We start from the raw sequence: 12,491 nt of genomic DNA, 5'->3' as shown, positions 1-12,491 counted from the left end.
TCCTTCACTATAATAATACTATAGTCCAAGAAGTATCAGTCAGGGACTTCCCTGGTGGCGCAGTGGTTAAGAATTTGCCTGCCAATGCAAGGGACATGGGTTTGAGCCCCGGTCCGGGAAGATCCCACATGCCATGGAGCAACTAAGCCCATGCGCCACAACTACTAAGCCTGTGTTCTAGAGCCTGTGAGCCACAACTCCTAAGCCTGAGTGCCACAACTACTGAAGCCAATGCGCCTAGACCCCGTGCTCTGCAACAAGAGAAGCCACCTCAATGAGAAGCCCGCACACTGCAATGAAGAGTAGCCCCCTTCGCCGCAACTAGAGAAAGCCCACGCGCAGCAACGAAGACCCAACACAGCCAAAAATAAATAAATAAAATCTAAAAAGAAGTATCAATCAATAGCAAGGAAAAACAAAAACAAATAAAACAAAACAACAGTAACTCTTCTGAAGTATATAGTATCTATGGGACGTAAAGGAATGAAACTGAATTAGTCAACACCAGAAAACTTTAGTAGACAAAACTTTTCAAATCTGAAATTTTGGCAGGTTATTTTTAGCTAGAGTTACTTCAGAGATAAAGATATTTAATAGTCACATCAAAACCTGTAAAACAAATGACAAGATCATTTATCATTGTACTTACTTAAGGTAGAAATCAATGATTACATCATTAAGAAACTCTCCTTCTTCTAAGCACTCCAGATCTTCATTAGTTACTCCTAAGCCCCCTTTAGTAGGTGGTGGAGGATATACAATCAACCTTAAAAAGTAAAAATAAAATTAAAATATACTAATATTGAAAACTCTAGTGTCAAAGGGATTTGTTATATAGGACAATAACAGGGCAGTAGTATTCAATAACTAAAATGTGTAGGGTAAAAAATATTTGACATGATACAAGCAATTATATTTTCCTTCCTTTGTTTTCACAAGCTACTAATAGTACTCTCATTGAGTATCTTTTCATTTCCAATCCTTCCCATGTGGGCTAGTCTCAGTATTTGTCTAATCAATAGGTTATCTCACAGTCAATGACAATACCGTTGAGGATGTCTCTCTTCTGTACAATTTTTAACTTTCAACAAAATGAAGTAATAAAACATAGAAGATTCTCCTACACTCCAGTTTCCAATGCTAAGTTTGAATCCCCAAGACTAAAAGACTCAACGGTCAAAAACAATGCTCTCCTACTGGTGGCTAGTCTACACCAGCAGCTGGACAATGAAGAATTACCATGGGAGCTTAGGAGGCAAGTTTCCCATAAAAAAGTGCTTACGATGCATAACTTAAAGAGAACATAAAGGATATAAATAATTAGAGCACAACCAGAAAGAAATGGAAAACAAAATGACAACTAATTAGGCATTTTTCCTTTGGCACCCTCTCTTAAAGCTCAGACATAAGAGCAGTTGTGAGTTCTGACTATAATCTTGGAACAGACAGGGTGGTACTCATTGCACAACTATAGTCAATAATAAAGGTATAATATGTACTTGTTGAACTAGAAAGATTCAAGAAGATAAGAATCATCTGCAGTTGATTTAATCTTGGTAACCGTGGCACCTAAATGAAATAACACAGGAAAATTTTAAGGGCTAAAATGAAAGTTACTATTTTATTGGCTATTTCCCTATCCTGTGCTTTCCTTTGTTTTTTTTTTTCTTTTTTTTAACAGAGAAAAGGAATCTTGAAGAGGAATAGAAATCACTCTCAAGTGCACAGACTCCCTTATGCTGCCTTACCACCATGAGAAGACATATAAAAGACGAAATACGAACAAAGAAGTACTTCTGAAAGGGAAGTTCTGATAAAGTACCCTAAATTGAGGCACACATTAATAAGCAATTTCACTTTCCCTATTATATATTCAGATACAGAATACATATTCTTAAAAACCATACTCTTCTATTCAAATATTTTCAATAAATGCTTTAATCTTACCACATTTGACATCTTGGCTACCATTTCTGTCTTATTAACATAAAACTAAATGAAATGGCATTGATTGTTTTCTTAATAATTTTTTTAACTTTTTAATAATTATTTCTATTATTAACTGTCAGCAAGAAAGTAAAACTCAAAACATTTAAAAAGGAAAAGTACTTAAAATCAGCAATGTGAATGAAAACTACTAATTTGCCCACCTATTACAAACGGGATATGACACAGTACATACTTCTGAACAGGTCCAGTGGGCCTGACTTCTCGCCATTCTTCATCTGGATTCGATGTAATAGAAAGTGAGTAGCAACCACTACTTTGCTTCTGTAGTAAGGTGTAAGTAGGCTTGGCTGTATCTGTATTTGAGGGCTGACAGAAAATGGCAAAGAAAAAGGTCTTATATGTGCACAAACACGTATTAACTCTCAAAAGGACAAAGTCAAAAGTTAGACTGGTAAGAGAAAATGTGACTAAAAGAAATATTGATACATACCAATGAGTTATATATATACTCTTAGAATTTCTATAAAGATATAACTAAATCAAAATAATACTTTGGATCAAAAGATACTATACAATGATCAAAGTTTAACCTGAAGTGTTACTTACAGGTCTGGCTTTATAATTAACTTAGGAATCTGAAAACAGTATTCATTTTGTTCAAAGTGAACAAAAGAGGTGATAAATAGTAGGAAAAAATTTAAATGAGAGACTGAAGAGTTTATAAGAACATAAATTGATATTTTATTATTAAATGGAAAACTATGATACAAATTTGTATATACAATGTAATTACCAGGCAAAATTTTTACAACATTATGCAAGACAGTGGTGAAGGCTTACATCTTGACTTCCACTAATGTGGCTTTCTACAGACCTTTAAAAAACCAGCTTAGCCCCAGACCAAACCCACATGAGTGTGTGTGTGTGTGTGTGTGCGTGTGTGCACACGCCCATGTCACAGCAAACTTAATAAATGCTTTTCTTTCTAGAGGTATTTGGCAGAGATACACAAGCCACATGTGTATTAGCAACCTCCTATAAAAATAAACACAGCATTTTAAAACTTACCATTAATTGTTCCAAGATAATTTTAGACTTATATTGATAAAAGAATTGCAAAAAACAAATAAGCCTCTCACAGATCCCCCTAATATTAACATCTTTTTAAACCACAGTACAATTATTAAAACTAAGAAATTAATGTTGGTATCATACTACAAACTAAACTACAAACTTTATTCTGATTTTACTAGTTTTTCCGCTAACAAATTTCTTTTGTTTCAGGATCCTACAAATCCTCAATCTTTCCTTGTCTTTCATGACCTTGATATTTTTTAAGACTGTTGATCAGTTACTTTGTAACTGGGTTTGTCTGATTTTTCTCACAATTAGACTGAGGTTATACAATATTGAGAAGAACAACACAGAAATGATGTACTCTTCTCCGTGCATGATGTGACAGGTACATTAGGTCAATATATCTTATTACTGGTAATGTTAACTTCAATCACTTGGGTTAAGGTGATGTCTGCAATGTTTCTCCACTGTAAGTTACTACAGTGGAGAAAAAAAAGTTACTTCTTTTTTGTAATTAATTAATATTTGGGGTGAGAGATTGATATTGTACACATATCCTGTTTTCCCTTAAGTTTTCATCCATTAAATTTAGCATCCCTCTGTGGACCTTACCTGCAACAATCATAACTATGATTTTTCTAGAGGTGGTTTTATATTTCTCTTGTTCCTTTTACATTTATTAATTGCAACGCTTTTCTAAGAAAGAATTGTCCCTTACCCACCTTTTTTTATGTTTTCATTCATCCATTCAGTTATTTATTTGTATCAATATAGATTAATTGGCATTATATCTTATTTTTTCATAATAATCACAGGCTATCATTACTGATTTTGTTGAGCTAACTGTTCCAGCTCTGGCACTGGGAGTTCCTTTAGGTTGGTTCCTGTGCTCTTTTGACAAAACACAGCATTCTGAAATCATGCTCATTTCAAAAAAAGAATTTTTATCGAACTGCCTCCCTCCCCCTCACTAATTATATTAATCATATGCTAACCTGAGATATTGATTTCATCTTCATTTCTTCAGCAGTAGCAACAGGGAAAGAACAAGTTGAAGCACAGTAATAATGAATAAAAGAGCTTTCTTTTGAAGAGAGGTTCTGAAATAAAGGAAGTGCTTGAACCCAAGACAGTGGATAAGAAAGCTCTAATTCTCCATTGGCTGTACTTATTTCTGTCATAATGTCTTGCAATTTCAATTCTTCTCTCTGTGAAATAGAACTGTGTAGCTCAAGGAAAATGAATTCAGTGGATTTTGCTATGAAAGAAAAAAGAAATCAGTTTTTATCAGTAGTGTTATTTTTCAAAGGGATTATAATTAAAATAATTATTAGTAACAATAAGGTTGGTATACAACTCAACAAACTATTTTGTATGTTAGTTAATAACCCAGGCAAATTAAATCCCAAAACAGGACATTAGTAACCTAGAACCAAAACTCACAATTTTTAGACTCCTACTACGTTAGAATACAAACTCCACAATGGTATTGACTGCTGCATCTCCAGTACCTGGCATTTACTAGGTGCTCTTAAATGTTTGTTAATGAATGTATGAATAAGTAAATGAATGATGACTAAGCAATTGTTTTTCTCTAGCCCTCTTCATATATCAAATCTACCAATTAAAAAAATTTCCATTCAGACACTTCCTTCAAAATCATTTTCTCTCATCAAATGACATTCTCTCCTCCCATAATGATTATAAATGGCTTGTGTATTTTTCCAACTTCTCTGCTATTTAATCATGAATTTTCCCAATTAATTTGGAAGTAATGAGGACAGCAAAATAAGTAATTTTAAAGACATAAAATTTAGTTCACTACTTAACATCTTTAATGTGCAAGGGAGTAGGAGGGGAAATGGCAGAGAGATTAAAGAGATAAGAAAGAAATTTACCAATTTGATTTACCCAATTCTAAACCAGACTCCTTTAGGAGCTGGAAACTAAACAAAGTTGGGAAATATCTCAAGATATTATATATTGATAGATAAGTGTTATGGGAGCACCAGAAAAGTATTCAACCCAGTCTTAGAAAAATGATACATAAGTAAATAAACTGATTTATCTTTTTTAGAACTATAGAAAATGTTGAAGATAAAGACTTCTGTATTTTATTTGACTTTGCCACTGATTAGTTCTGTCACAGTTCATTATGAAATAAGGGCAAGAAACTCTTAAGACAGGTAGCCAAGGATGTCAAGTGACTAAAAGGTAAGGTAGTCCTTTTATTTTAGAAGATAATTTTAATCAGTTGAGTAAAATTAAAAGGAGAAATTAAATGAATAAAGTATCTTATGTAATATCAAGGGATAAATTATTTTGAATTCAATGAACTTATTTCAATTCAATGAAATAATTACATTCTACTAAATTATTTTAGAGGAAAATTACTTTATTTATAGGACTTCTCAGATTATCCTGAAATTTAGAAATCTTTTTATACTCACATTGCTGGCTTAACATAGAGTTTTCTAATTGGGTCTGAATCTCTTGAAGATAATTTGAGGAGACCCAAAGAAAGAGGATAGCATGACTTCTTTTACTGTGACCATCATCTTTATTTTTCCATAACCCAAACCGCTTTAAATGTGTAGTATCCACTAGCAATGAAATCTCATGCAGGGACACTGTAATAAATAAAAGATAACAAGGTAATAAATTAATCTATTTAGGAATACACTCCATATGCACTGTATGACTCCTCTTTAACACAATGTATTTTTTAAAAAGAATTATATGCAAAAAAAAAAAGAATTATATGCAAGGTTTTTCAAAAATATCATTTCCAGTACATTTCAGTAAACTTGGCTGAAATACCTAAACAGTATTATTACAGTAAAAAAGATCACATAAATTAGAAAGGGCGTAAAAAATTTTTTAAAAAAATTAGAAAGGGCCAAACAATTTTTAAGTGATAATTAAATGTAGGAATTTAGCCTCTCACACTATATGATCTCGGACTATCTTATCAATGCAGAAAACTAAGCATAGTATAACTGAAAAAACTATATAATTCTATCTTGGTTAATACTATCAACCAAGACTGCAAATGCTATCATAAGCCACTTAACGCCTATTTTTCTTCTCCTCAAACATCTGCATTCCACTACACAGACCAGCCATTACCCAAAGATTCCCCAGAGTCATATGAGCTTCTGAAAGGTCTAGGATGCAATTTTTTTGGTGGCACCTCCTGACTTCCTCTCTTCCTATCCTGTCATGTCCTATTCTAACCTACCTTCCCTCTTCTTTTACTCTCTATTTACTGGCTCCTTTTTCTTTTTCTTTGTTTTTGATTTGTATGCCTTTTTTAAATTGAAATATAGTTGACATATAATGTTAGTTTCACATTACTACATAATGATTTGATATTTGCATACATTATAAAATGATTACTATGGTAAGTCTAGTAACCATCTGTCCCCATACAAAGGTATTACAATATTACTGACCATACTCCTTATGTTGTATATTACATTCCCTTTGCTTATTTATTTTATAAGTGGAGGCTTATACCTCTTAATCCTTTCCACTTATTTCTCCCAACTCCCCACCACCCTCCTCTATGGCAACCAGCTGCTTTTTTTCTTTATCTTTGAGTCTCCTTCCCTTTTGTTTTCAGATTCTACATACAAGTGAGATCATACTGTATTTGTCTTTGTCTGACTTATTTCACTTAGCATAATACCCTCTAGATCCATCCATGTTGTCACAAATGGCAAGATTTCATTTTTATAATGGTTGAGTAATATTCCATTGTGTGTATATATATATATATATATATATATATATATATATATATATATAAAAAACACATCTTCATCCATTCATCTATTAGAAGACATTTATGTTGTTTTCACACCTTGGCTATTGTGAACAATGCTGCAATGAACACTGGGGTACATGTACTTTTTCAAATTACTGTTTTGTTTTCTTTGGGTAAATACCCTGAAGTGAAATTGCTGGATCGCATGGCAGTTCTATTTTTAATTTTTTGACCAACCTCCATACTATTTTCCATAGTGGCTGCATCAACTTACAATCCTAATGTGTGCCAACAGTGGAAGAGGTTTCCCTTTTCTCCACATCCTTTCCGGCACTTGTTATCTACTGTCTTTTTGACGATAGCCATTCTGACCAGTGTGAGGTGGTATCTCACTGACAATTGGCATTTCACTGACAATCAGTGATGTTGAGCATCTTTTCATGCGTCTATTGGTCATCTGTATGTCTCCTTTGGAAAAATGTCTATTCAGGTCCTCTGCCCATTTTTTAATAGGGTTGTTTGTTTTTTTGATGTTGAATTGTATGAGTTCTTTGTATATTTGGGGTATTAACCCCTTATCAGATATATGATTTGCAAATATTTTCTCCCATTTAGTAGGTTGTCTTTTCATTTTGTTAAAGGTTTCCTTTGTTGTGCAGAAGCTTTTTAGTTTGATGTAGTTCTACTTGTTTATTTTTGCTTTTGTTGCCTTTGCTTTTGGTGTCAGATGCAAAAAACTGCCAAGACCAATGTCAAGGAGCTTACCTCCTATGTTTTCTTCTAGGAGTTTTATGGTTTCTGGTCATACGTTTAAGTCTTTAAACCATTTTGAGTTGATTTCTGTATATAGTAGAGGTAGAGGTCCAGTTTCATTCCTTTGCATGTGGCTGTCCAGCTTTCTCAACACCATTTATTGAAGAAACTATCCTTTCCCTATTGTATATTCTTGGCTCCTTTGTTGAAAATTAATTTACCATATATATGTGGGTTTATTTCTGGGCTCTCAGTTCTGTTCCATTGATCTCTGTGTGTGTTTTATGCCTATATCATACTCTTTTGATTACTATAGCTTTGTAATACAATTTGAAATCAGGATGTGTGGTGCCTCCAGTTGTGTTCTTCTCAGGACTGCTTTGGGTATTTGGGGTCTTTTGTTGTTCCATACAAATTTTAGGATTTTTTTTTCTATTTCTGTGAAAGACTCCATTAGATTCTATGAAAGACTCCATTAGAACTTTGACAGGGATTACAGTGCTGTAGACCGCTCTGGGTAATATGGACATTTTAACAATATTAATTCTTCCAGTCTATGAACACTGTAACTCCTCCATTCTGAAAACTGTCAATGAAACTGGCAGCAAAGACAGACAGATTAAGTTAAAAGTAAAGAGTGAGAACCTTCAGAAAAACTTCTCAGCATTTCTTCCTCATGCAGCTCACAGCCCCAAATAGTTGATACTATTTCTGTGAAATCTAGGTAGTTATTACTAATCCAAATGTTCCAAGCTCTTAGTATGAAAGTTAAATATTCTTTAGGAAGGCTGCTTTAAAAAGATTCCCTTAAAAAAGCCGGGGGCAGCTTCCCTGGTGGCACAGTGGTTGAGGGTCCGCCTGCCGATGCAGGGGACACGGGTTCGTGCCCTGGTCCAGGAAGATCCCACATGCCGCGGAGTGGCTGGGCCCATGAGCCAATGGCCACTGAGCCTGCGCGTCCGGAGCCTGTGCTCCGCAACGGGAGAGGCCACAACAGTTAGAGGCCCGCGCACCGCAAAAAAAAAAGAAGAAAAAAAGCCAGGGGGCATTTAACACCATCACAAGAAAAATTTACCTCATTAACAAATTTTCCCAAAATATTTAGTTTATTCTGTTCCAGGGCTATGACAGACACTGAAAGTAGGAGTTGCCTATCATTTCTCCTACCTACTGTTAGGGATTTTAGTAACAGGACCCTAATTTTATGAGGAAGCAAGATACCACCTCTTAAAAACTCTATTTCCTAGCTTCCTTTGCAAATAGATGAGTGGTCATTTGACTACATTCTAGCTAAGAAAATATAAGCAGAAGGTTAGGTGGTATGCACACCCAAGAAGACTCCTTAAAAGGGAAAGAGATAGGTGGTATGTATTCTTTCTACCATTTTTCCTTTCCTCCTGCTCTCTACCTGGAACATTACAACATGATGGCTGGACTTCCCTGGTGGCACAGTGGTTAAGAATCCGCCTGCCAATTCAGGGAACATGGGTTCAGTCCCTGGTCTGGGAAGATCCCACATGCCACGGAGCAACTAAGCCTGTGCGCCACAACTACTGAGCCTGCGTGCCACAACTACTGAAGCCCATGCGCCTACAGCCCGTGCTCCACAAAAAGAGAAGCCACCACAATGAGAAGTCCGCGCACTGCAATGAAGAGAAGCCCCCACTCGCTGCAACTAGAGAAAGCCCGCGCGCAGCAACGAAGATCCAACGCAGCCAAAAATAAATAAATGAACAAATTTATTTTAAAAAAAACAAACACAATGGCTGGAGTATGAGCAGCCATATGGACCATGAGACAAACTAGAGGATGAAAGTCATGTGTCAGGGATGACAGAGTAAGAAAATGAAAGGAGTCTGGGCCTCTGATGACCAAATAAACATCATATCAGCCCTGTTCAGTCTACCTCTGGAATTCTTAAATGTGAAGAAAAAATAAACTATTTTCTTTAAGCCACAGCCAAACATAACTAACAGCTAATATAAATATGAATAAATCAAATTTCTCCCACAGCTGCTGCAGAAAAATAAACACTTAGACCCCTAGATTTCCCCACCTACAAAAACCTTTCACATGCATGCCTTGTTTTATTTATTTATTGGTTGCACCGGGTCTTAGTTGCAGTAGGCGGACTCCTTAGTTGCAGCTTTCCTGCTCCTTAGTTGCGGCATGTGGGCTCCTTAGTTGTGGCTCGCCGGCTCCTTAGCTGCAGCATGAGAACTCTTAGCTGCATATGCATGTGGGATCTAGTTCTTTGGCCAGGGATCGAACCCAGGCCCCCTGTATTGGGAGCGTCTTAATCACTGCGCCACCAGGGAAGTCCCTGCATGCCTTGTTTTAAAAAAAAAAATTTTTTTTATATGGGAATTTAGCACAGACAGGATTTGAAGAAGCTGACTAATATTTTCCTCTTCCATTATAAAATCGTAAACCCATTACCACTGACAAGAGTATTTTTCCAAAATTTTTAATTAAAATCACCTTTTAAAGATCATTTGGAGCTGATTCACTTTGTTATAAAGCAGAAACTAACACACCTTGTAAAGCAATTATACTCCAATAAAGATGTCAAAAAAAAAATAATAATTTGGGAACTTCCCTGGCAGTCCAGTGGTTAAGACTCCACACTTCCAATGCAAGGGGCCTGGGTTAGATCCCTGGTCAGGGAACTAAGATCCCACATGCTGTGCAGTATGGCCAAAACAATATTTTAAAAAAAAATATATATATATATATTTATATATATTCATTTGGGATAGAAAAGCTATAAAGAAAGCAACATTTGAAACAAAGCACAAAATATTAATGATGAAAACCTAAAGTATCATTTTTGATGTTTGTTTGTATCATAAGAATTTGAGAGGTAGCTCCATTACAAAGGTTTTTACCTATAGATTTTAGTTAGATGTAGTGGGACTACATCAAACTACAAAGCTTCTACATGGCAAAGGAAATCATCAACAAAATTAAAAGGCAACCTACTGAATGAGAGAAAATATTTGCAAGCCACATATCTGATAAGGGGTTAAAATCCAAAATATATAATGAACTCATACAACTCAACAGCAAAAAAACCCCAAACAATCTGACTGAAAAAAAGGCAGAGACACTGAAAAGACATTTTTCCAAGGAAAACATACAGATGGCCAACAGGTACACAAAAAGGTGGTCAACACTGCTACTCGTCACAGAAATGAAAATCAAAACCACTATGATATACCACCTCACACCTATTAGAATGGCTATTAACAAAAAGAAAAGAAATAATGAGTATTGGCAAGGATGTGGTAACAAGGAACTCTTGTGCACTTGTGCACTGTTGGTGGGAATGTAAACTGGTGCAGCCACTATGGAAAACAGAGCATTCTCAAAAATATTTTTTTAATGATCCAGCAACTCCACTTCTGGATATTTATGCAAAGGAAAGGAAAACACTAATTAGAAAAAATATACATGCACTCCCATGTTAACTGCAGCATTATTCACAATAGCCAAGATATGGAAAAAACCTAAGTGTCCATCAATGCATGAATGAATATGTGATAAATAATATGTGAGATATATACAATGGAATACTGTTTTGACCAAAAAAAAAAAAAGGAACAAAATCTTACCATTTGCAACAACATGCCTTGAGGGCATTATGCTAAGTAAGCGAAATAAGCCAGAGAAAGACAAATACCATATGACATAACTTATAGGTGGAATCTTAAAAAAAAAAAAAAAAAAGCTCATAGATACTGAGATCAGATTGGTAGTTGCCAGAAGCAGGGGGTGGACGAGATGACAGAAGGGGATCAAAAGATATAAATTTCCAATTATAAAATAAATAAGCAGTGAGAATATAATGTACAGCACATGGTGACTATTGTTAATAATACTGTATTGCATATTTAAGACCTATTGCATAGATCTTAAAAGTCCTCATCACACACAAAAAAATTTTTGTAACTATGTATGGGGATGGATGCTAACTTGACTTACTGGGGGAATCATTTTGCAATATATACAAATATCGAATCATAATGTTGTACACCTGAAATTAATATAATGTTGTACATAATTTATACCTCTATTAAAGAAAAAGAAATTGAGAGGTAGCTCTGTTACCCAGGTCTTTATCTACAGATTATAGCACTATTTTTATGAAGTTATTTCCTCTTGAATCACAGGCCTTGGTTTCTTTAAATAGCTAATATTATATTATTCCACAATAACTTATTAAAATTTCCTAATTAGGAATATCATTATATTTATTTTTATATATTATATATGCCTTACATATTCTTACTACTTATAGTAGCTTCCTAATCATTACATTCATTATTATAACATACAGTTGTGGATTCTGTACATGGGTATCTGGGGAGTCCAACTAAAGTTACTTCAATCTCATCTTCAGTCTTCCCCAGTTCATTTCTGAACTGGGAAACACAGGTTTCCTCTTCCCCAGTTCATTTCTGAAGTGCTATTTGTATATATTGTTTTTGTTCATCCTTCTCATAATTCATTCTCTAAAGAGACTATTCTCTGTTGCTTATTATTTGTTCTCTTAATGTTATTTATTCTGAAAGGTTTTTTATTTGGAAAAAGAATGAGAAACTTGTTTGAGTCTCTACAAATTATAGGTCCATTTTCCAATCCACATTGCCTTACTCAGATAAGAAACAGTTCTGCCTGTTTAAATCTCTCTTAATCCCTACACAAAACCATTTTACATGTTTGTGTGCAACACTAAAAATTTTCCTTATACTTCTTTACTTAGTTTCTATTTTCATCCATTTTTATATATCAAAAATCTTGCTATCAAAACTACTTTTGTTAACCCCAAGAAATTGCCATGAGTCCCTTCATATTACTTGAAGTCATTAAAACAACAGTATAAAAATAGTATATTTTAAGTGTTATAAAACATTTTAACTCATTTTGAAGCTGCTAAAAA

General features: G+C 34.6%; 1 protein-coding gene across 22 annotated transcripts in view; it reads right to left on the bottom strand.

The window, feature by feature from the left end:
- The window catches only part of SENP7 (SUMO specific peptidase 7), a 171,632-nt gene that overhangs the window by 16,063 nt on the left and 143,078 nt on the right, over positions 1–12,491 (bottom strand). For all 22 annotated transcript variants that reach the window (XR_007477497.1, XM_049710021.1, XM_033433286.2 and 19 more), the window contains 4 exons: positions 5,478–5,657; positions 4,023–4,285; positions 2,183–2,316; positions 650–766 (listed from right to left, as the gene is read on the bottom strand). Coding sequence is in view for 21 of the 22 variants with exons in the window: in XM_049710021.1 (XP_049565978.1) it covers positions 650–766; positions 2,183–2,316; positions 4,023–4,285; positions 5,478–5,657 (694 nt within the window). In the remaining variant the exon portion in view is untranslated. The remainder of the gene's footprint in view (positions 1–649; positions 767–2,182; positions 2,317–4,022; positions 4,286–5,477; positions 5,658–12,491) is intronic.

The sequence above is a fragment of the Orcinus orca genome, chromosome 5 (genome assembly GCF_937001465.1).
Source record: "Orcinus orca chromosome 5, mOrcOrc1.1, whole genome shotgun sequence".
NCBI lineage: Eukaryota > Metazoa > Chordata > Mammalia > Artiodactyla > Delphinidae > Orcinus > Orcinus orca.
The sequence above is the reverse complement of the archived record's forward strand: the minus strand, read 5'-3'. Positions and strand labels throughout refer to the sequence as shown.